Source organism: Salmo trutta, chromosome 26, assembly GCF_901001165.1.
Source record: "Salmo trutta chromosome 26, fSalTru1.1, whole genome shotgun sequence".
Lineage (NCBI taxonomy): Eukaryota > Metazoa > Chordata > Actinopteri > Salmoniformes > Salmonidae > Salmo > Salmo trutta.
Window position 1 is genome coordinate 41,465,563 of NC_042982.1, and position 20,531 is coordinate 41,486,093.

General features: G+C 43.2%; 2 protein-coding genes across 4 annotated transcripts; one reads left to right on the top strand and one right to left on the bottom strand.

Annotated features, from left to right (window-relative positions):
- LOC115163793 (P2Y purinoceptor 13-like) lies at positions 1–5,434 on the top strand. Of its 2 annotated transcripts, XM_029715968.1 has the most exons (5): positions 1–1,016; positions 1,858–1,868; positions 1,958–2,057; positions 2,168–2,557; positions 4,159–5,434. In XM_029715968.1, exons 4-5 carry the CDS (start codon positions 2,186–2,188, stop codon positions 4,624–4,626), a joined length of 840 nt encoding a protein of 279 aa, XP_029571828.1. In that variant the 5' UTR covers positions 1–1,016; positions 1,858–1,868; positions 1,958–2,057; positions 2,168–2,185; the 3' UTR covers positions 4,627–5,434. The 2 variants fall into 2 exon arrangements, with proteins under 2 accessions (XP_029571828.1, XP_029571827.1); XM_029715967.1 differs by having other exon boundaries at positions 1,858–2,057.
- Positions 5,435–7,053: 1,619 nt separating this feature from the next.
- Positions 7,054–17,428, bottom strand: neu4 (sialidase 4). Of its 2 annotated transcripts, none has more exons than XM_029715970.1 (4): positions 17,364–17,428; positions 10,652–10,858; positions 8,686–8,941; positions 7,054–8,545 (listed from the first exon to the last, which is right to left on the bottom strand). In XM_029715970.1, exons 1-4 carry the CDS (start codon positions 17,382–17,384, stop codon positions 7,377–7,379), a joined length of 1,653 nt encoding a protein of 550 aa, XP_029571830.1. In that variant the 5' UTR covers positions 17,385–17,428; the 3' UTR covers positions 7,054–7,376. The 2 variants fall into 2 exon arrangements, with proteins under 2 accessions (XP_029571830.1, XP_029571829.1); XM_029715969.1 differs by lacking the exon at positions 17,364–17,428 and adding an exon at positions 17,141–17,242.
- Between the last annotated feature and the right edge of the window lie 3,103 nt (positions 17,429–20,531).

The following is a 20,531-nucleotide window of genomic DNA, read 5'->3' on the forward strand; positions in this document are numbered from 1 at the left end:
ACAGTCAGGAAGTGTGTCCTGCCTGCTGCATTCGCCGCTCACTCACCAACTAGTGAAACTGACGCACACTGGCACAGGGAGACTGGCACCATGCCGTACTAACCTCTCAGTGGACAATTAAACAGGAAGAGAGGAGGTACAGGCTCATTCACACAGGCAAAGTCACTCATTGGCGAAGTCATTGGGATTGTGACGAGACAGCCACACACGAGCTCTATGTAAAGACCCAGAGACCTCCTACAGAAAATACCATTACACATGCATACAGTACGCTCAAATGGACCGTTTTGTTGGTCGGTGTGAAAACCAATGTGACCATTGAAAATAAAGACAAATTGTCAAGCCTTGGAAAGATTGTAAGGAAAAAAAACAGCTGAATTGGATATTTCACTTTTACATATTGAGTGAAGACTGCTGAGTTTTTCTCTTCATATTGAGTGAAGACTGCTGAGTTTTTCTCTTCATATTGAGTGAAGACTGCTGAGTTTTTCTCTTCATATTGAGTGAAGACTGCTGAGTTTTTCTCTTCATATTGAGTGAAGACTGCTGAGTTTTTCTCTTCATATTGAGTGAAGGCTGCTGAGTTTTTCTCTTCATATTGAGTGAAGACTGCTGAGTTTTTCTCTTCATATTGAGTGAAGACTGCTGAGTTTTTCTCTTCATATTGAGTGAAGACTGCTGAGTTTTTCTCTTCATATTGAGTGAAGACTGCTGAGTTTTTCTCTTCATATTGAGTGAAGACTGCTGAGTTTTTCTCTTCATATTGAGTGAAGACTGCTGAGTTTTTCTCTTCATATTGAGTGAAGACTGCTGAGTTTTTCTCTTCATATTGAGTGAAGACTGCTGAGTTTTTCTCTTCATATTGAGTGAAGACTGCTGAGTTTTTCTCTTCATATTGAGTGAAGACTGCTGAGTTTTTCTCTTCATATTGAGTGAAGACTGCTGAGTTTTTCTCTTCATATTGAGTGCTCCAGTGAATTTTACGTCTTCAACATCAAAACTTCAATCAAAGGAGGGTAAGGACATTTTCATTATTAATGCATTTAATGTAATTTATGATTATGTTTGACAAGTGTATAACAATTCTGCATAACAATTGAATATTTTTTTATGTCACAGGGAAGAGTATACATTCAAGCATTTCAATTTAGTTTTTCAATTAATGACCTACATCACAGCACATTCTTCATGAGCTGTCCAAATCAGACTGAATGAATGCAGATTCATGTAGGGACATCAAGTGTATTTTCAGGAATTTGGCTCAAATCTCTCATCAAGTTGTAGAAACATGATTTTAAAGGGATCCATGTCTTCTGAGTATCAGTCCACAAACCCCTGAATGGATCCAACTTTGAAAATGTTCCTTGGTTGCCATAGCACCTGTTACTGCACTGAATGTGATTCTAAGCTGTTTGGACTCATTATGTAAAGCGGAAGGCCAAGCGGATACAGAGACTGACAGACAGACAAATGGAGGTTGTAGGAAACGACTGACACAGTAAATGTACTGTCTATCATCGGCATAAATTTAACCGCTCTGTACAGAGGACTAACCTACTTGATGTATTTACAATGTCCAAATTAATATTAAATACATTTTTTAAACATACATTGTGAAGGGTCTTATGAAAAAGTGCATTCTTTTCGTAGGTTAAATATAGAGTATATTTCTGGGTGTTAAATATAGAGTAAATTAACACTGAATCTCTCTCTCTCTCTCTCTCTCTCTCTCTCTCTCTCTCTCTCTCTCTCTCTCTTTCTCTCTCTCTCTCTCTCTCTCTCTCTCTCTCTCTCTCTCTCTCTCTCTCTCTGTCTCTCTCTCTCTGTATATATATTGTCCTCTGTTTCTCTCCAAAGTACTTCTGGAGGTGAGGATGAACGGCAGCCAATCAAACCTGTCTCTGAAGTGTGTGCGTGACACCAGTGTGACGGCGGTGGTCTTCCCCTGTCTCTACAGCGCCCTCTTCCTGTTTGCGCTGGTACTCAACTGCCTGGCTGCATGGATCTTCTTCAACATCCGTAGCACCACCACCTTCGTGGTCTACCTGAAGAACGTAGTAAGGGACCCAGAATTTATTTTCTGTGATAAAACAATTTAGTTGTCCGACTGTCAAGAATAGTTTAACAATATGACTGATGACTGACGTGATGGCCTGTCTGTCAACAGGTGGTGGCAGACCTGCTGATGACTCTGTCCATCCCAGTGAAGGTCCTCGCGGACGCCGACGTAGGCTCCTGGCGTCTGCGTGTGTTCTACTGTCGCTACTCTGCCGTCCTCTTCTACACCACCATGTACATCAGCATCCTGCTCCTGGGGCTCATCAGCCTGGACCGTTACCTCAAGATCGTCAGGCCCTTTGGGAAGTGCGCCCTCCAGAGGGTCGGGCTGGGACAGGCTTTGAGTGCGGCCGTCTGGGCTGTGATGGTTTCTCTGGCTCTGCCCAATGCCGTTCTGAGTGACCGCACACCGCTGCTCTCTGGTGGCCGGCTGAAGTGTACCTCTCTAAAGGGTCAGGCCGGCATGCTGTGGCACGAGGGCTTCAACTACTTCTGCCAAGTACGGGCAACATTCTTGTTCACAACATGCAACAATTTCTAAGATTTTACTGAGTTACAGTTCATCTAAGAAATCAGTCAATTGATATAAATTCATTAGGCCCTATTCTATGGATTTCACATGACTGGGAACACAGATATGCATCTGTTGGTCACAGATACCTTAAATAAATATAGTAGGGGCATCAGTATCTGGTGTGACCACCACTTGCCTCATGCAGTGTGACACAACTCCTTCGCATAGAGTTGATCAGGCTGTTGATTGTGGCCTGTGGAATGTTGTTCCACTCTTCTTCAAAGGCTGTGCTTAGTTGCTGGATATTGGAGGGAATTGGAACACGCTGTCGTACATGTCGATCCAGAGCATCCCAAACATGCTCAATGGGTGAGATGTCTGGTGAGTATGCAGGCCATGGAAGAACATACATTTTCAGCATCCAGGAATTGTGTACAGATCCTTGTGACATGCATTATCATGCTGAAACATGAGGTGATGGCGGCAGATGAATGGCACAACAATGGGCCTCTGGATCTCATCACAGTATTTCTGCGCATTCAAATTGCCATCAATAAAATGCATTTGTGTTCATTGTCCGTAGCTTACACCTACCCATACCATAACCCCACCGCCACCATTAGGCACTCTCTTCACAACGTTGACACCAGCAAACCACTCGCCCACACAATGCCATATACGCTGTCTGCCATCTGCCCGGTACAGTTGAAACCGGGATTCCTCCATGAAGAGCACACTTCTCCAGTGTGCCAGTGGACATCGAAGGTGAGCATTTTCCCACTGAAGTCAGTTACTACCCTATACTGCAGTCAAGTCAAGACCCTGGTGAGGACGACGAGAATGCAGATGAGCTTCCCTGAGACCGTTTCTGACAGTTTGTGCAGAAATTCTTCGGTTGTGCAAACCCACAGTTTCATCAGCTGTCCGGAGGTTGGTCTCAGACGATCCTGCAGATGAAGAAGCCAGATGTGGAGGTCCTGGGCTGAGCTTTAGCCAGAGAATTGAATGTTAATTTCTCTACCATAAGCCGCCTCCACCATCCAACCGGCCTCACAACCCCAGACCACGTGTAACCATGATCTCGTAGGCTTCTTCACCTACGGGATCATCTGAGACCAGCCACCCGGACAGCTGAAGAAACTGAAGAGTATTTATGTCTGTAATAAAGCCCTTTTGTGGGGAAAAACTCATTCTGGTTGGCTGGGCCTGGCTTCTCAGTAGGTGGGCCTGGATCCCAAGTGGGTGAGCCTATGCCCTCCCAGACTCTGGCCCTGCCCAGTCATGTGAAATCCATAGATTAGGGAAAATTTACTTATTTCAATTGACTGATTTTCTTACATGATATCAGTGAAATCATTTAAATTGTTGCATTTATATTGATTACATGTTGACACCCTGATGAAGCCGTTGGTCGATAAGCGTTGGTGTATTTTAATAATGACTTAGCCAAACACATTAAAAGCTTTTTAACTTTCATAAGCACACGAGTGCCTGGACTTAGCACCTATTTGTGATTAAAAATGTTCCTTTAGCTTTTCTGATGATGACGTTTGATGCCTTACGGAGTTTTCTCCTCCTCTTCCCAGGTGGTGTTTTGGGGAACACTGGCTCTGATGCTGTTGTGTTACACCTTCATCAGTCGGAAAGTCTACGAGTCCTACAAAGCCTCGCGTAGTGGCTCCAAAGCGGCCAGCCGTAGGACCAAGGCCAAAGTCTTTGTGGTGGTGGGGGTGTTTTTCGTTTGTTTCGCCCCTTTTCATTTCGCCAGGGTGCCCTACACTCTCACCCAGACCCGAAACATAGACAACCATTGTCGGGCGCAAAACGCACTCTACATTGCCAAGGAGACCACTCTCTGGCTGTCTGCCACTAACGTGTGTCTGGACCCGCTGATCTATGTTTTCCTGTGCAGGGTGTTCCGGAAAAGATTGACTGCCACACTCAACCGCAAGACCCTCCCCCAGGGCGGTTTGGAGTTGCCCACGGCAACCTCCACTCAGCTGGAGATACCACAGATGGTACATAACAGAATGTTGGATGTCAGTTTGGCCTAGAAGCACAACGGACATGTTTTTTTTCCCCAACTCTGTTAAATTGTAAATATATTTTGGCCTGTGACCAGAGTAAAGCCCTCAAATCATTTCTGGATAAGTGGCTCTGTTACTAAGACATCACCTCTGTGATAGCCCATGTGTGACGAGTATTTTGGAACAAAACAGCTGGTGTTACATCAGATAACCAAACTGCAGCAGGGCTTTCAAAAGATCATGTATACGAGACACAAGAGTCAACCCAGGTTAACGTGTCGGTCTCTAATGATCGCAAAGTCATCCTGTCTTTTATTCTCAGTGTCATTTACTGTCTGCTCTCACTTCCCTTTCCCTAATCTTCTCCAAAAAATACTTTCCTTCTTCTTCATTTCACCAGAAAGGAAAACAACTTGACTGATTGCTCTTAGATAATGTGAGTGTGACAATGTAACATACACGCTTACGAAATGGTATGTTGTTTGTGTGTATAGTATAGGGTGATGCAGTCTTTACATGTTGTTGGAAAGCAAGACAAAAGCACAGTATCTCAGACATCTCATGCAAATACACTATATGTACAAAAATATGTGGACACCACTTCAAATTAATAGATTCAGCTATTTCAGCCACACCCGTTGCTGACAGCCATGCATTCTCCATAGACAAACATTGGCAGTGGAATGGCCTTACTGAAGAGCTCTGTGATTTTCAACGTGGCACTGTCATAGGAGGACAGCTGCCTACTGTAAATGTTGTTATTGAGAAGTGGAAACGTCTGGGAGCAACAACGGCTCAGCCGCAAAGTGGTAGGCCACACAAGCTCACAGAACGGGACCGCGAGAGCTGAAGCACGTAGCACGTAAAAATCGTCTATCCTCGGTTGCAACACCCACTACCGAATTCCAAACTGCCTCTGGAAGCAACGTCGGCACAAGAACTGTTCGTCGGGAGCTTCATGAAATGGGTTTCCATGGCCGAGCAGCCGCACAAAAGCCTAAGATCACCATGCGCAATGCCTAGTGCCGGCTGGAGTGATGTAAAGCTCGCCACAATTGGACTCTTAAAGCAGCGTTCTCTGGTGTGATGAATCACGCTTCACCATCTGGCATTCCGACGGACGAACCTGGGTTTGGCAGATGCCGGGAGAACACTACCTGCCCCGATGCATAGTGCTAACTGTAAAGATTGGTGGAGAAGGAATAATGGTCTGGGGCTGTTTTTCATGGTTCGGGACCCTAAGTTCCAGTGAAGAGAAATCTTAACGCTACAGCATACTATGACATTCTAGACGATTCTGTGCTTCCAAATTTGTGGCAACAATTTGGGGAAAGCTATTTCCTGTTTCAGCATGACAATGTCCCCGTGCACAAAGGGAGGTCCATACAGAAATGGTTTGTCGAGATCGGTGTGGAAGAACTTGCCTGGCCTGCACTGAGCCCTGACCTCAACCCCATCGAACACCTTTGGGATGAATTGGAACCCTGACTGCGAGCCAGGCCTAATCGCCCAACATCAGTGCCCAACCTCACTAATGCTCTTGTGGCTGAATGGAAGCAAGAGAGACCGATACAGCAATGTTACAACATCTAGTGGAAAGCCTTCCCAGAAGAGTGGAGGCTGTTATAACAGCAAAGGGGGGACCAACTCCATATTAATGTCCATGATTTTGGAATGAGATGTTCGACAAGCAGGTGTCCACATACTTTTGCTCATGTAGTGTACCAATCAGTACACAAATACTGCTGAGGAAGAATGGTTGGTTTAATAAAGAATGCTTGGTTTAATAAAGAATGGTTGGTTTAATAAGGAATGGTTGATTTAATAAAGAATGGTTGGTTTCATAATGGATGGTTGGTTTAATAAATAATGGTTGGTTTAATAAAGAATGCTTGGTTTAATAAAGAATGGTTGGTTTCATAATGGATGGTTGGTTTAATAAATAATGGTTGGTTTAATAAATAATGGTTGGTTTAATAAAGAATGGTTGGTTTCATAAAGGATGGTTGGTTTAATAAAGAATGGTTGATTTAATAAAGAATGGTTGGTTTCATAAAGGATGGTTGGTTTAATAAAGAATGGTTGGTTTAATAAAGAATGGTTGGTCTAATAAAGGATGGTTGGTTTAATAAAGAATGATTCAACTTTATGTTTGTGAGCATCTAGTGGTGTTCTTGGTCGATAACAACAATCCAGCAGAAAATGCATTTCAACAGAGTTATACAGATGTAGGATCTTCATTTGATCACCCTGTTGCAGGATAACTTTCCTGCAATGCACGACATTTAAAACTTGTAGTGCATTTGAGGTTTAAAAAGGGTTATTTAGTTTGTAATTTCCACTTTGTAATTTCAGACTTGATTTTCCCTATATGAAAAATGTATCAACCCCTACAAAAATGTCCAATCATTATAATCCACATAATAATTCACATTTCCTATTGCAGCAGGATTATTTTCCTGCTGTAGCAAACTGGCTCAAATTAAGATCCTACATCTGTAGGCTGCCCCTGGCTAGTATTCAATAAAACGTGGCTTCTATAGCAATGTTTCTGCATTATCGTGACACAACCACTACATGTAAACACACAGTATGTGCATTAAGTCGAGGGTTACTAGGCGTGGATGGACTTGATATCAGACAAAACAAATTCATCACCAGATGTAAAACGTCAGAACTCTGTGGATCGCATTTAAATATGATGCTGTTGTACACTTTTCTCATGAGCTCCAGAAGGAAACGCGCAGAAAACACTAGGATTAACAGTTAATTAGCAGTTAGGAAACATTGCAAAGACCACACATATTCCTCGTCCTCCTCTTCCTCGCCTCTGGTCTCTCTTCCTTGGGTTGTGTTGTGTTGTGGAAGCTCTGTGTGTTGCTGGGTGGCTGTGTGTTGCTGGGTGGCAGTGTGTTGCTGGGTGGCAGTGTGTTGCTGGGTGGCAGTGTGTTGCTGAGTGGCTGTGTGTTGCTGGGTGGCTGTGTGTTGCTGCCTGACTTTGTGTTTCTGAGCGGCTGTGTGTTGCTGCCTGACTTTGTGTTGCTGAGTGGCTGTGTGTTGCTGGGTGGCTGTGTGTTGCTGAGTGGCTGTGTGTTGCTGGGTGGCTGTGTGTTGCTGCCTGACTTTGTGTTGCGTGGCAGGTTGTCAATGAGCTCGTAGAGGGTGAAGATGCTGAAGGAGATCTCATCATAAGCCGTGCTGGTGCCGCACTCAAACAGACAGGCGAAGGCCACGGCCGACGGGGCCCCAGCTGATGGCAGCTCCAGGTAGGCCAGGTCAGAGTAGGCACTGGGGCCCTCGTAGATCACCCACGGGCCAGACCAGCTGTCCGGGTCACGGGGGAACAGGCTGAGGTACACCCCGAGGTCCTTCCTCACGTTGGTCCACGTCGGGTGGGAGTACACCACCCAGGTGGGTGGAAGGAAATTCTGTGGGGAGCTGGGAGTGGGAGGGGCGGTGGGTGGGGAGGAGGCGCCAGTCTTAGCCTCGAAGGATGTCCAGTGTCTGGCGTGGGTGGGTGGCCGAGGGCGGAGGTTGAGGTGTAGGGGAGCAGGGAACCCCACTACGCTACCGTGGCAACCATTACGTGGCTCTGTGAGCCGCTGCACCAGCTGTCCATCCTGGAAGACAGCTCCGTCATCCAGACTGAGGGCCTGGACCCTGCAGCCCAGGGGGCTCCGGGCATTACAGTACAGCACGTTGGTCCCGTCCTCCTGATCCACAGACACCATCTGGCACTCCACGCTCTCTGGCCCTGGCACCGCCTCCCCAAAACGCCACGTCCGCCCGTGGGTGTCGCTATGGAAACAGAAAGCGTGGGGTGTGGTCAGGCACATCTGGCCGAAGCACTCCTTGCAGTCGATGTGGTAAGCGTACGCTGGCACCAGCAGGCGGCCTGACTTGAGCTGGATGCCGTGTCCCGGGCCCAGGGCGAAGGTTGCCCAGTCTGAGGAGGGGAAACACAACCAGAACCACAATCACAACCAGAAAGATATGACACCATGTGAAATAAACACATACTTCACCATAAAACACAGAACTTTATAACCTCATGAGATCAACCTACCTGCTGTGACCTTGTCTCACCTTTGATGGTGTCTCCTATGACCCTCTTGGTGAGGTCGATGGCAGGGCTCCAGGTGTTGCCCTGGTCGTTACTGGAGATGAAGCAGAGGCGCGTCACATTCTTACCCGTCACCAGCTGGTAGGATTCGGACGTGTGGCCCAGCACAGCGATGAAGAACAGGAAGAGGGTGCCTGTGAACTCGTCATACAGCGGACACGGGTTCATCGACCGGTGGCCAGCCAACTGAGCCGTACCCAGAACACTCATGTCCTCCCACTGAGGAAGGAAGGGTAGAGACAGGGATGGAGGGTAGGAGGGTAGGGACAGGGAGGGAGTTGGGGGGGTAGAGACAGGGAGGGAGAGTATCGACAAGGAGGGAGTATATGAGGGTAGAGACAGGGAGGGAATTGGGGGGGTAGAGAGAGGGATGGAGGATAGGAGTGTGGAGACAGGGATGGAGAGCAGTGACAAGTAGGGAGTATATGAGGGTAGAGACAGGGAGGGAGGGTAGAGACAGAGAGGGAGGGTAGAGACAGGGTAGAAGGGTAGAGACAGGGTAGGTGAGTAGAGACAGAATAGGAGGGTAGAGACAGGGTAGAAGGGTAGAGACAGGGTAGGAGAGTAGAGACAGGGAGGGAGGGTAGAGTCAGGGAGGGAGGGTAGAGACAGGTATGGAGGGTAGAGACAGGGAGGGAGGGTAGAGACAGGGTAGGAGGGTAGGAGGGTAGAGACAGAGAGCGAGGGTAGAGATACGGTAGGAGAGTTGAGACAGGGTATGAGGGTAGAGACAGGGAGGGAGGATAGAGACAGGGTAGAAGGGTAGAGACAGGGTATGAGGGTAGAGACAGTTAGGAAGGGTAGGGACAGGTAGGGAGGGTAGAGACAGGGAGGGAGCAGGGAGGGTAGGAGGGTAGGAAGGTAGAGACAGGGAGGGAGGGTAGAGACAGGGTAGAAGGGTAGGGGCAGAGAGGGAGGGTAGAGACAGGGTAGTTAGGGTAGAGACAGGGTAGCAGGGTAGAGACAGTGTATGAGGATAGAGACAGTTAGGAAGGGTAGAGACAGGGTAGGAGGGTAGGGACAGGGAGGGAGGGTAGAGGCAGGGTAGTTAGGGTAGAGACAGGGTAGCAGGGTAGAGACAGAGTAGGAGGGTAGAAACAGGGTATGAGGGTAGAGACAGGTAGGGAGGGTAGCGACAGGTAGGGAGGGTAGAGACAGGGTATGAGGGTAGAGACAGGTAGGGAGGGTAGAGACAGGTAGGGAGGGTAGAGACAGGGAGGGAGGGTAGAGACAGGTAGGGAGGGTAGAGACAGGGAGGGAGGGTAGAGACAGGTAGGGAGGGTAGAGACAGGGTATGAGGGTAGAGACAGGTAGGGAGGGTAGAGACAGGGAGGGAGGGTAGAGACAGGTAGGGAGGGTAGAGACAGGGTATGAGGGTAGAGACAGGTAGCGAGGGTAGAGACAGGGAGGGAGGGTAGAGACAGGTAGGGAGGGTAGAGACAGGGAGGGAGGGTAGAGACAGGTAGGGAAGGTAGAGACAGGGAGGGAGGGTAGAGACAGGTAGGGAGGGTAGAGACAGGTAGGGAGGGTAGAAACAGGGAGTGAGGGTAGAGACAGGGAGAGAGGGTAGAGACAGTTAGGGAGGGTATAGACAGTTAGGGAGGGTAGAGACAGGGTATGAGGGTAGAGACAGGGAGGGAGTGTAGAGACAGGGAGGGAGGGTAGAGACAGAGAGGGAGGGTAGAGACAGGTAGGGAGGGTAGAGACAGGTAGGGAGGGTAGAGACAGAGAGGGAGGGTAGAGACAGGGAGGGGGCAGGGAGGGAGGGTAGAGACAGGGTATGAGGGTAGAGACAGGGTATGAGGGTAGAGACAGGGAGGGAGGGTAGAGACAGGGAGGGAGGGTAGGAGGTTAGATGTTAGAGAAATATTAAGTATTAGGACACCTGTTATGACTTTGACCTATCCTAAGTCTGTGACCTGTACTGACCTCTACATAGTTCCTGTAGAATGTGCCCTTGCGCATGACCAGCAGGTGAGCCTGGGCGTCTGAGGGGCTGAGTCTCTCCTCACAGAAGGCCAGGAAGGAGTTGGACAGGGACAGGTAGAGCAGGGCAGGGACACGGTACGTCACTCCATTGGCCTCCTTACGGAACAGCGCGGATCGTGCAGGGAAATACGGCGATGAACTCATGTCCTGTGTGTGAGTGTGAGTGTGAGTGTGAGTGTGAGTGTGTGTGTGTGTGTGTGTGTGTGTGTGTGTGTGTGTGTGTGTGTGTGTGTGTGTGTGTGTGTGTGTGTGTGTGTGTGTGTGTGTGTGTGTGTGTGTGTAGTCCCAGAGACGTCCACCCCAGAGAGAGTGACACAGTTGAGTTTAGTGAAATTGATCCAATATGCAGAAAGAAAGAGTTGTCCTTCAAACGGTCAGCAGAAAGTATTTTTGGTTCATTCATGAAGAGCTGCCCAGTCCCAAATTGAGTAATCACTTTAGCAGGGAATTAATAAATCCTGCAATCTATTGATAGTCCAATAACATCCAGAAAATCTCTTGTTTTCAAAAATGATATTATCCAATGTGGTAGGAAGATAGCACACTGCACCAATTTAGAATTGGAAATGTATTGCTGCTACTGCTACTATTACCTCTACTATCACTAATACTATCACCACTACTATCACTACTACTATCACTACTACTACTATTACCTCGACTATCACTACTAATATCACCACTACCAGTACCTCTACTATCACCGCTACTATCACTACTACTATCACTACTACTATCACCACTACCAGTACCTCTACTATCACCGCTACTATCACTACTACTATCACTACTACTATCACTACTACTATCACTACTACTACTATCACCACTACCAGTACCTCTAATATCACCACTACTATCACCGCTACTATCACTACTACTATCACTACTACTATCACCACTACCAGTACCTCTACTATCACCGCTACTATCACTACTACTATCACTACTACTATCACTACTACTATCACTACTACTACTATCACTACTATCACTACTACTAGAACCTCTACTATCACTACTATCACTACCACTATTACCTCTACTATCACTACTACTAGAACCTCTACTATCACTACTATCACTACTACTATCACTACTACTATTACCTCTACTATCACTACTATCACTACTACTAGAACCTCTACTATCACTACTATCACTACCACTATTACCTCTACTATCACTACTATCACTACTACTATTACCTCTACTATCACTACTACTAGAACCTCTACTATCACTACTATCACTACTACTATCACTACTACTATTACCTCTACTATCACTACTATCACTACTACTATTACCTCTACTATCACTACTATCACTACTACTATTACCTCTACTATCACTACTACTATCACTACTACTATCACTACTACTATTACCTCTACTATCACTACTACTTTCACTACTACTATCACTACTACTATCACTACTACTATCACTACTACTATCACTACTACTATTACCTCTACTATCACTACTACTATCACTACTACTATCACTACTACTATTACCTCTACTATTACTACTAATTCTATTACCACTACTATCACTAATACTATTACTACTTCTACCACATCTACTACTGTTCCTACTGCTATTACTCCTACTATTACTACTAGTTTTAACACTTCTACTACTGCTACTCGTACTACTACTATCACAACTACAACTATCACTACTACTACCACTACAACTGCTACTGCTATTACTACTACTACTACTTCTATCACTACTGCTACTACCACTATTACTACCACTACTACAACTACTACTGCTACTATTACTCCTACTATCACAACCACAACTACTATCACAACCACTATCAATACTACCATCACTAATTCCACCAATATCACTACTACTATTACTATCACTACTTCTACTATCACCATCACTACTACTATCACTACATCTACTACTGATATTACTCCTTCTATTACTACTACCACTGCCATTAGTACGTCCACCACTACTATTACTACTACAATCACTACTACTACCACTACCACTACTACTACCACTACTGCTGCTTTTACTCCTACTACTATTACTCCTACTATCACAAATACTATCACAAATACTACAACTACTAACACTACTACTAATACTAATACTATCACTACTAATATCACTACTGTTACCACTACTATCACTACTACAATACTGCTATTACTCATACTATTACTACAATCACCACTACTACTGCTACTACTTATACTACTATCACTACTACCACTACTGCTATTACTCCTACTATTACTACTATCAGCACTACTATCACCACTACCACTACAACTCAAATGAATCATACCACCACTACTACTACTGCTATTACTAATACTACAACTACAACTACTACTATTGCTATTACTACTACTACTGATATTACTACTATTACCACTACTACTACTACTACTACTACTGCTATTACTCCTTCCACCACTAATCGTACTACTATCACTACTACTATCAGTACTATTACTACCACTATTACTACTATCACTACTACAATAACTACTATTACTACTGTTACCACTACTATGACTACTATAATACTGCTATAACTCATACTATTTCTACTACTACTACTACTATCACCACTACCATCACCACTACTACTACTGCTAATACTGCTACTACTACTACTGCTATTACTACTACTACTACTACTACTGCTATTACTACTATTACCATCTCTACTACTATTAATACAACTACTACTACTGCTATTACTCCAACTACTAGTGCTGCTATTACTAATACTACTACTACTATTACTATTACTATTAATACTTATACTATCACTACAACTACTACTACCACTACTACTACTAGTACCACTACTACTACTACCACTACAACTACCACAGCAATTACCACTACCAATACTACCAGCAGTACGACTACTATTACTACCACTACTACCACTACCATAACAACTACTACTTCTCCTACGACTACTTCTACCGCTGCTACAACTAGTGCTACTACTTCTACTGTTATTACTCCTACAATCACTACTAGTATCAACACTACTTTGATTACTACTTCTACTTCTACTACTACTACTACTACTATTACTAGTGCTACTACTAGTGCTACTACTACTACCACAATCTCTCCTACCATTACTACTATCAACACTACTATCACCACTACCATCACCACTACTATTACTGCTATTAATCCTAATACCTCTACTACTACTGCTATTATTACTACTACTACTACTACTACTACTACTACTACTAATACTAATACTACTGCTATTACTACTACTACTGCTATTACTAATACTACTACTACAATTACTACTACTACTAGTACTGCTATTACACTACTACCACAACTACTACTACCACTAATACTACTACTACTATCACTGCAATTACTACTACTACTACTACTACTACTGCTATTACTCCTACTGTATTTCACTAATATCACTACTAATATCACTACTATTACTACTATCACTAATATTACTACTATTACCACTACTATCAATACTACAATACTGCTATTACTCCTACTATTACTAATATCAACACTACTATCACCATTACCATCACCACTACCACTAACACTAAAATTAATCCTACCACCACTACTACTACTGCTATTACTAATATTAACACTACTACTACTACAGCTATTAATACTGCTACTAGTACTACTATTACTACTACTACTACTACCACTATCACCATGCCTACTACTACTGCTATTACTCCAACTACCACTACTACTGCTATTACTACTACTACTACTACCACTACTACTACTACTACTACTACTACTGATATTACTCCTACCATTACTACTGTCACTACTATTATCACTACTATTACTACTACTATCACTTCTATTACTAATATTACCACTACTATCACTACTACAATACTGCTATTACTACTACTATTACTACTATCACTATTACAATACTGCTATTACTACTACTATTACTTCATTCAACACTATTACTACTATTACCGCTACTATCACTTCTACACTACTGATATTACTCCTACTATTACTACTATCACTACTACTAATACTACTTTCACCACTACTACTACTGCTATTACTCCTAATACCTCTACTACTACTGCTATTACTACTACTACCACTACTACTACTATCACTACAACTACTGCTACTACTATTACTACTGCTACAACGACTACTATCACTACAACTAGTACTACTACTACTGCTATAACTCCAACTACCACTACTACTGCTATTACTACTACTACTTCTACTACTACCACTACTACTGCTATTACTACTACTACTTCTACTACTACCACTACTACTACTGCTACTACTACTACTGCTATTACTACTACTACCAAATATACTGCTACTACTACTACCACTAAAATTACTTCTACTACTATTACTACAACTACTACTACTACCACCACAACTACTACTATTACTACTACTGCTGCCACTACAACTGCTACCACTACTGCTATTACTTCTACTATTACCACTACTATCACTACTACTAACACTACTACTATCACTACTACAGCTATTACTACTACTACTACTACTACTACTACTACTACTACTACTATCACTGCAACTACTACTGCTGCTACTACTACTGCTATTTCTCCTACTGTTACTACTATCACTACTATTACTACAATTATCACTACTATCACTACTACAATACTGCTATTACTCCTACTATTACTACTATCACCACCTCTACTGTTACTATAACAATTACTTCTGCTACTTCTGCTACTACTACTACTTCTGCTACTGCTACTACCAATACTACTTCTGCTACTGCTACTACTACTACCACTTCTGCTATCGCTACTGCTACTACTACTGCTACTGATACTGCTAAATCAGCCACTATTACTACTACTACTGCTGCTACTTATGTTACTACTACTGCTGCTACTACTGCTGCTACTACTGCTGCTACTACTGTTACTAAAACTGCTACTATTACTACTACTACTGCTGTTACTACTGCTACTAATACTGCTACTATTACTACTAGTACCGTTGTTACTACTGCTACTAATACTGCGACTATTACTACTACTACTGCTGTTACTACTGCTACTGTTACTACTAGTACCGCTGTTACTACTGCTACTAATACTGCTACTATTACTACTGCTGCTACTGTTGCTACTGCTACTGCTAATACTGGTATTGCTAATACTACTACAACTACTGCTGCTGCTGCTACTACTGCTGCTACTAATACCGCTGCTGCTGCTGATACTACTGCTGCTACTAATACTGCTGCTGCTGCTGCTGCTACTGCTACTAATACTACTACTACTGCTTCCATTACTACTGCTACTAATACTACTAATGCTACTACTACTGCTGCTATTGCTGCTACAGCTGCCTGTGGCCAGAGCAGATAGAGATGGAGTAAATTACCTATATGTCCACAGACAGTAGCTAGAAGCAGAGACAGCTGTGATCACACAGACAGTAGCTAGTAGTAGAGACAGCTGTTATCACACTGACAGTAGCTTGTAGCAGAGACAGCTGTTATCACACTGACAGTAGCTTGTAGCAGAGACAGCTGTCCACAGACAGTAGATAGTAACAGAGACAGCTTTGATCACACAGACAGTGGCTAATAGCAGAGACAGTTGTGATAACACTCGACATGGGCTTCAACAGTAAAATGCCTTTCGTCCTTTCCCACTGTCAGCATTCTTTCAAAGGCCACAGGCTTTAAGGACCATTGTGGCCTGAATTATGACATGCATTTCTCCCCATTTACTCCTTTTCCACTCTTTGGTTCTGTCTCTGTCCCAAGTTTCATTGATAATAATTTCTTTGACATCATCCGATCACTCAAACTATTGTCACCCATAGTCCTCTGAAGCAAAGAGAAAAGGCATTCATTCCCTATTGGATTCTCAATTTAACCTTACTATTTCATAAATATAGAATTTCATATGTCCAATCATAAATGGGACATATCTTCTTAAGGCTTTGAATATAACAGTACAAAAACACATCATGGGGCCTAAGGGCCCTACAACAGAGCGATGGAGCATCATATACGGTAAATTCCAACATTTTAGCCATACAAAAGTTTGTAGAACTATGTAGAAAAGGACGTTCCGTCACTGTGTTTAGGTAAAGTTTGTAACAGCCTTCAGCTAACATCTGAAGACAGCACAGCCTACGACCGTTAGATATTCCACACTGCTAAGCTCTTCACACCTTCACCATTTTACACCAAGACCATTTCTGACGTGTGATACAGTACTAAGTGTAAATAAACATTTTATTATTTCTCATGTGAAAGAATAAAACATGTCTATTTGTACAAACAGTCAGTAAATGTTTCAAACAAAAACAATAGATGCATAGTAGAGAGTAGGCTGAAAAGTAAACAAAGAATATACTTACAGTGAAATCTTTCGACAGGGAGTGTGAGTTTAGGTTTGTGAGAATCTGTGTCAGCATATGAATGCACTTTTGGTTGAGAGCGTGACTGCGTGTATGTGCGTGTGTTTGTGCGTGCTTGCGTGCGTGCGTGCGTGCGTGCACGTGTGTGTGTGTATGTTTTATACCCTTGGTGTGCCCTGTCTGTTCCCCATTCAGTGTGTCAGGTGCCATTTTGTTCACTGACCCAGAAATGGGCCACACTCATCAGAACTGCAGCTTTGGATGAATCAGCGGACAGCAACCATTGTGTACCCCATTTTCAGCCTTACCGCTCTACAAAGAGAGAGAGCGAGAGAGAGAGAGAGATAGAGAGGGAGAGAGAGAGAGAGAGAGAGAGAGAGAGAGAGGGAGAGAGAGAAAGAGAGAGAGGGAGAGAAAGAGACCTATTTTAGCTCAAGTGTGCTCTCTCAAGCCCATCCCTTGGCACAAAAGGTTATAGTTTGAATACCCGAGTATCTCTACTGTGTCCCTAATCTGCTGTTGAAGCCAACTGAATTATTTCTGCTGAATAGTCTTGTATTTAGTCTGTGGAAGTTCATTACTGTTTAGTTATCTCAGAAGAAAAACAGAATTCCACAGCATCGACCAACACAGACTTCTAACAGCAGAGCTGGACACAAAGTGTTTAGCTGAGCATGAAAAATTAAAATATATATATTACTTTCCATGTACATTTATCAAAAACAGGGAGGTTCTGTCAGCTCTATTTTGCACCTGCATGACTTTAGAAGCTCACTGTAGCTACATTTCATTGGTATAGGTAACCTAACCTGCCAAAACCTGTCAGCAAGCATAGACAGATGTACTGTAAATACTGCTATAGGCATAATACCCATTACCCTAATTTAATATAAATCAGTTTGAGGATGATACTGGGTATAAAAATGTATTAAGCTAATACTGTCTAGTAGAAATGATAGCATTTTCATAGAAAAATAGGCTTTAGGGATTTTTTCATGCAGATGGACCTGTCAGTTACCTACCCTCTGATGTCATCAATGTACGACTTTGCAAGTAGTTTTTCAAACAAGGGAAACTAATGTGCTTGTGAAAGGTAAAGTCAAAGATTTTTTATAACTAAGATAGACCACAGCCTGTCATTTCCAATGGGAACAAATGAGTCATAGAGGGCAGAACAAGCAAGGAGGTGAGCAGAGCCAAGCACGACCTAGTGAGATTCCTAGAGGCGGGGTTCTAGCAAACATTTAAAATATGTATATCCACTAGGGAACTCTGAGACGTGTGCATGTGCAGTAACTGAGACATGTGCACATCACCACTAAAAGACACCTGGGAGCCAGAAATCTTTCTGATTGAGAGGGGGTCAAATACTTATTTCCCTCATTAAAATTCAAATCATTTTATAACATTTTTGACATGTGTTTTTCTCAATTTTTTTGTTGTTATTCTGTCTCTCACTGCTCAAATAAACCTACCATTAAAATTATAGACTGATTGTTTCTTTGTAAGTGGGCAAACGTACAAAATCAGCAGGGGATCAAATACTTTTTTCCCTCACTGTATACATATATTTTAAATATACATTTTACATATACAGCTAGCTGCTGTTGCTAGCTAATTATCTCCTGGAATATAAACATTGGGTTGTTATTTTACCTGAAATGCACAAGGTCCTCTACTCCGACAATTAATCCACACATAAAAGCGTAAACCAAGTTTATTTCTAGTAATCTCTCCTCCTCAGGCTTCTTCTTCCTCTTTGGACTTTATATGGCAGTTGGCAACCAACTTTAAGGTGCATTACCACTACCAACTGGACTGGAGTGTGGACCTCAGTTCATCTTTCACCCACGTGGGTATATGCTCCTAAAAACCAATGAGGAGAAGGGAGAGGAAGGACTTGCCACACGTCAATCATCACAAATAGAACCAAGTTGTATTTTAGCGCCTGGTTACGCTGACGCGGGTCAGCAGTGTGGGTGCAATGACTGAATAACATGTACAGTTGAAGTCGGAAGTTTACATACACTTAGGTTGGAGTCATTAAAACTCGTTTTTCAACCACTCCACAAATTTCTTGTTAACAAACTATAGTTTTGGCAAGTCGGTTAAGACATTACTTTGTGCATGACACAAGTAATTTTTCCAACAATTGTTTACAGACAGATTATTTCGATTATCATTCACTGTATCACAATTCCAGTGTGTCAGAAGTTTACATACACTAAGTTGACTGTGCCTTTAAACAGCTTGGAAAATCCAGAAAATTATGTCATGGCTTTAGAAGCTTCTGATAGGATAATTGACATCATTTGAGTCAATTGGAGGTGTACCTGTGGATTTATTTCAAGGCCTACCTTCAAACTCAGTGCCTCTTTGCTTGACATCATGGGAAAATCAAAAGAAATCAGCTAAGACCTCAGAAAAAAAATTGTAGACCTCCACAAGTCTGGTTCATCCTTGGGAGCAATTTCCAAATGCCTGAAGGTACCACGTTCATCTGTACAAACAATAGTACTGTCACGTCCTGACCAGTAAAGGTGTTAAATGACGGAAATGTAAATGTAAATGTTATTTGTTATTGTAGTTTGGTCAGGATGTGGCAGGGGGTGTTTGTTTTATGTGGTTCGGGGTTTGTTGGGTTATGTGTTATGTAGAGGGGTGTTTGTTTATAGTGTTCCGGGGTTTATGGGTTATGTTTTAGGTTCGTGTATTTCTATGTTAGATCTACGGTGTTTAGTTCGATGTTTAGTTTATTGGGATTGGCCTTCAATTAGAGGCAGCTGTTCCTCGTTGCCTCTGATTGAAGGTCCTATGTATAGGGGTGTGTTTGTAATGGGAAGTGTGGGAAGTTGTTTTGGCATTGCTGTGTGTAGCCTGTAAGACTGTTTGTCGTCCGTTCGTTTTCTTGTTTTTTGTTTAAGTGTTTCAAATAAAAGTAAAAATGAGCACTCAACCCGCTGCGCCTTGGTCCACTTCATACGACGGCCGTTACAAGTACGCAAGTATAAACACCATGGGACCACACAGCCGTCATACTGTTCAGGAAGGAGACACGTACTGTCTCCTAGAGATGAATGTACTTTGATGTGAAAAGTGCAAATCAATCCCAGAACAACAGCAAAGGACCTTGTGAAGATGCTGGAGGAAACAGGTACAAAAGTATCTATATCCACAGTAAAACGAGTCCTATATTGACATAACCTGAAAGGCCGCTCAGCAAGGAAGAAGCCACTGCTCCAAAACCGCGACAAAAAAGTCATACTATGGTTTGCAACTGCACATGGGGATAAAGATCGTACTTTTTGGAGAAATGTCCTCTGGTCTGATGAAACAAAAATTGTTGCAAAGTTGTTGCAAAATGGCTTAAGGACAACTAAGTCAAGGTATT

Bases quoted from the DNA above. Each gene is read 5' to 3' on its own strand.
- neu4 (XM_029715969.1), bottom strand. From the start codon at position 17,197: ATGCTGACACAGATTCTCACAAACCTAAACTCACACTCCCTGTCGAAA. The intron at 10,859-17,140 runs GTAAGTATATTC...ACTCACACACAG, and splicing joins CCCTGTCGAAAGATTTCACT to GACATGAGTTCATCGCCGTA. The intron at 8,546-8,685 runs GTGAGACAAGGT...TCCCCTCCTCAG, and splicing joins CATAGGAGACACCATCAAAG to ACTGGGCAACCTTCGCCCTG.
- LOC115163793 (XM_029715967.1), top strand. From the start codon at position 1,875: ATGAACGGCAGCCAATCAAACCTGTCTCTGAAGTGTGTGCGTGACACC. The intron at 2,058-2,167 runs GTAAGGGACCCA...GTCTGTCAACAG, and splicing joins TGGTCTACCTGAAGAACGTA to GTGGTGGCAGACCTGCTGAT. The intron at 2,558-4,158 runs GTACGGGCAACA...TCCTCTTCCCAG, and splicing joins GCTTCAACTACTTCTGCCAA to GTGGTGTTTTGGGGAACACT.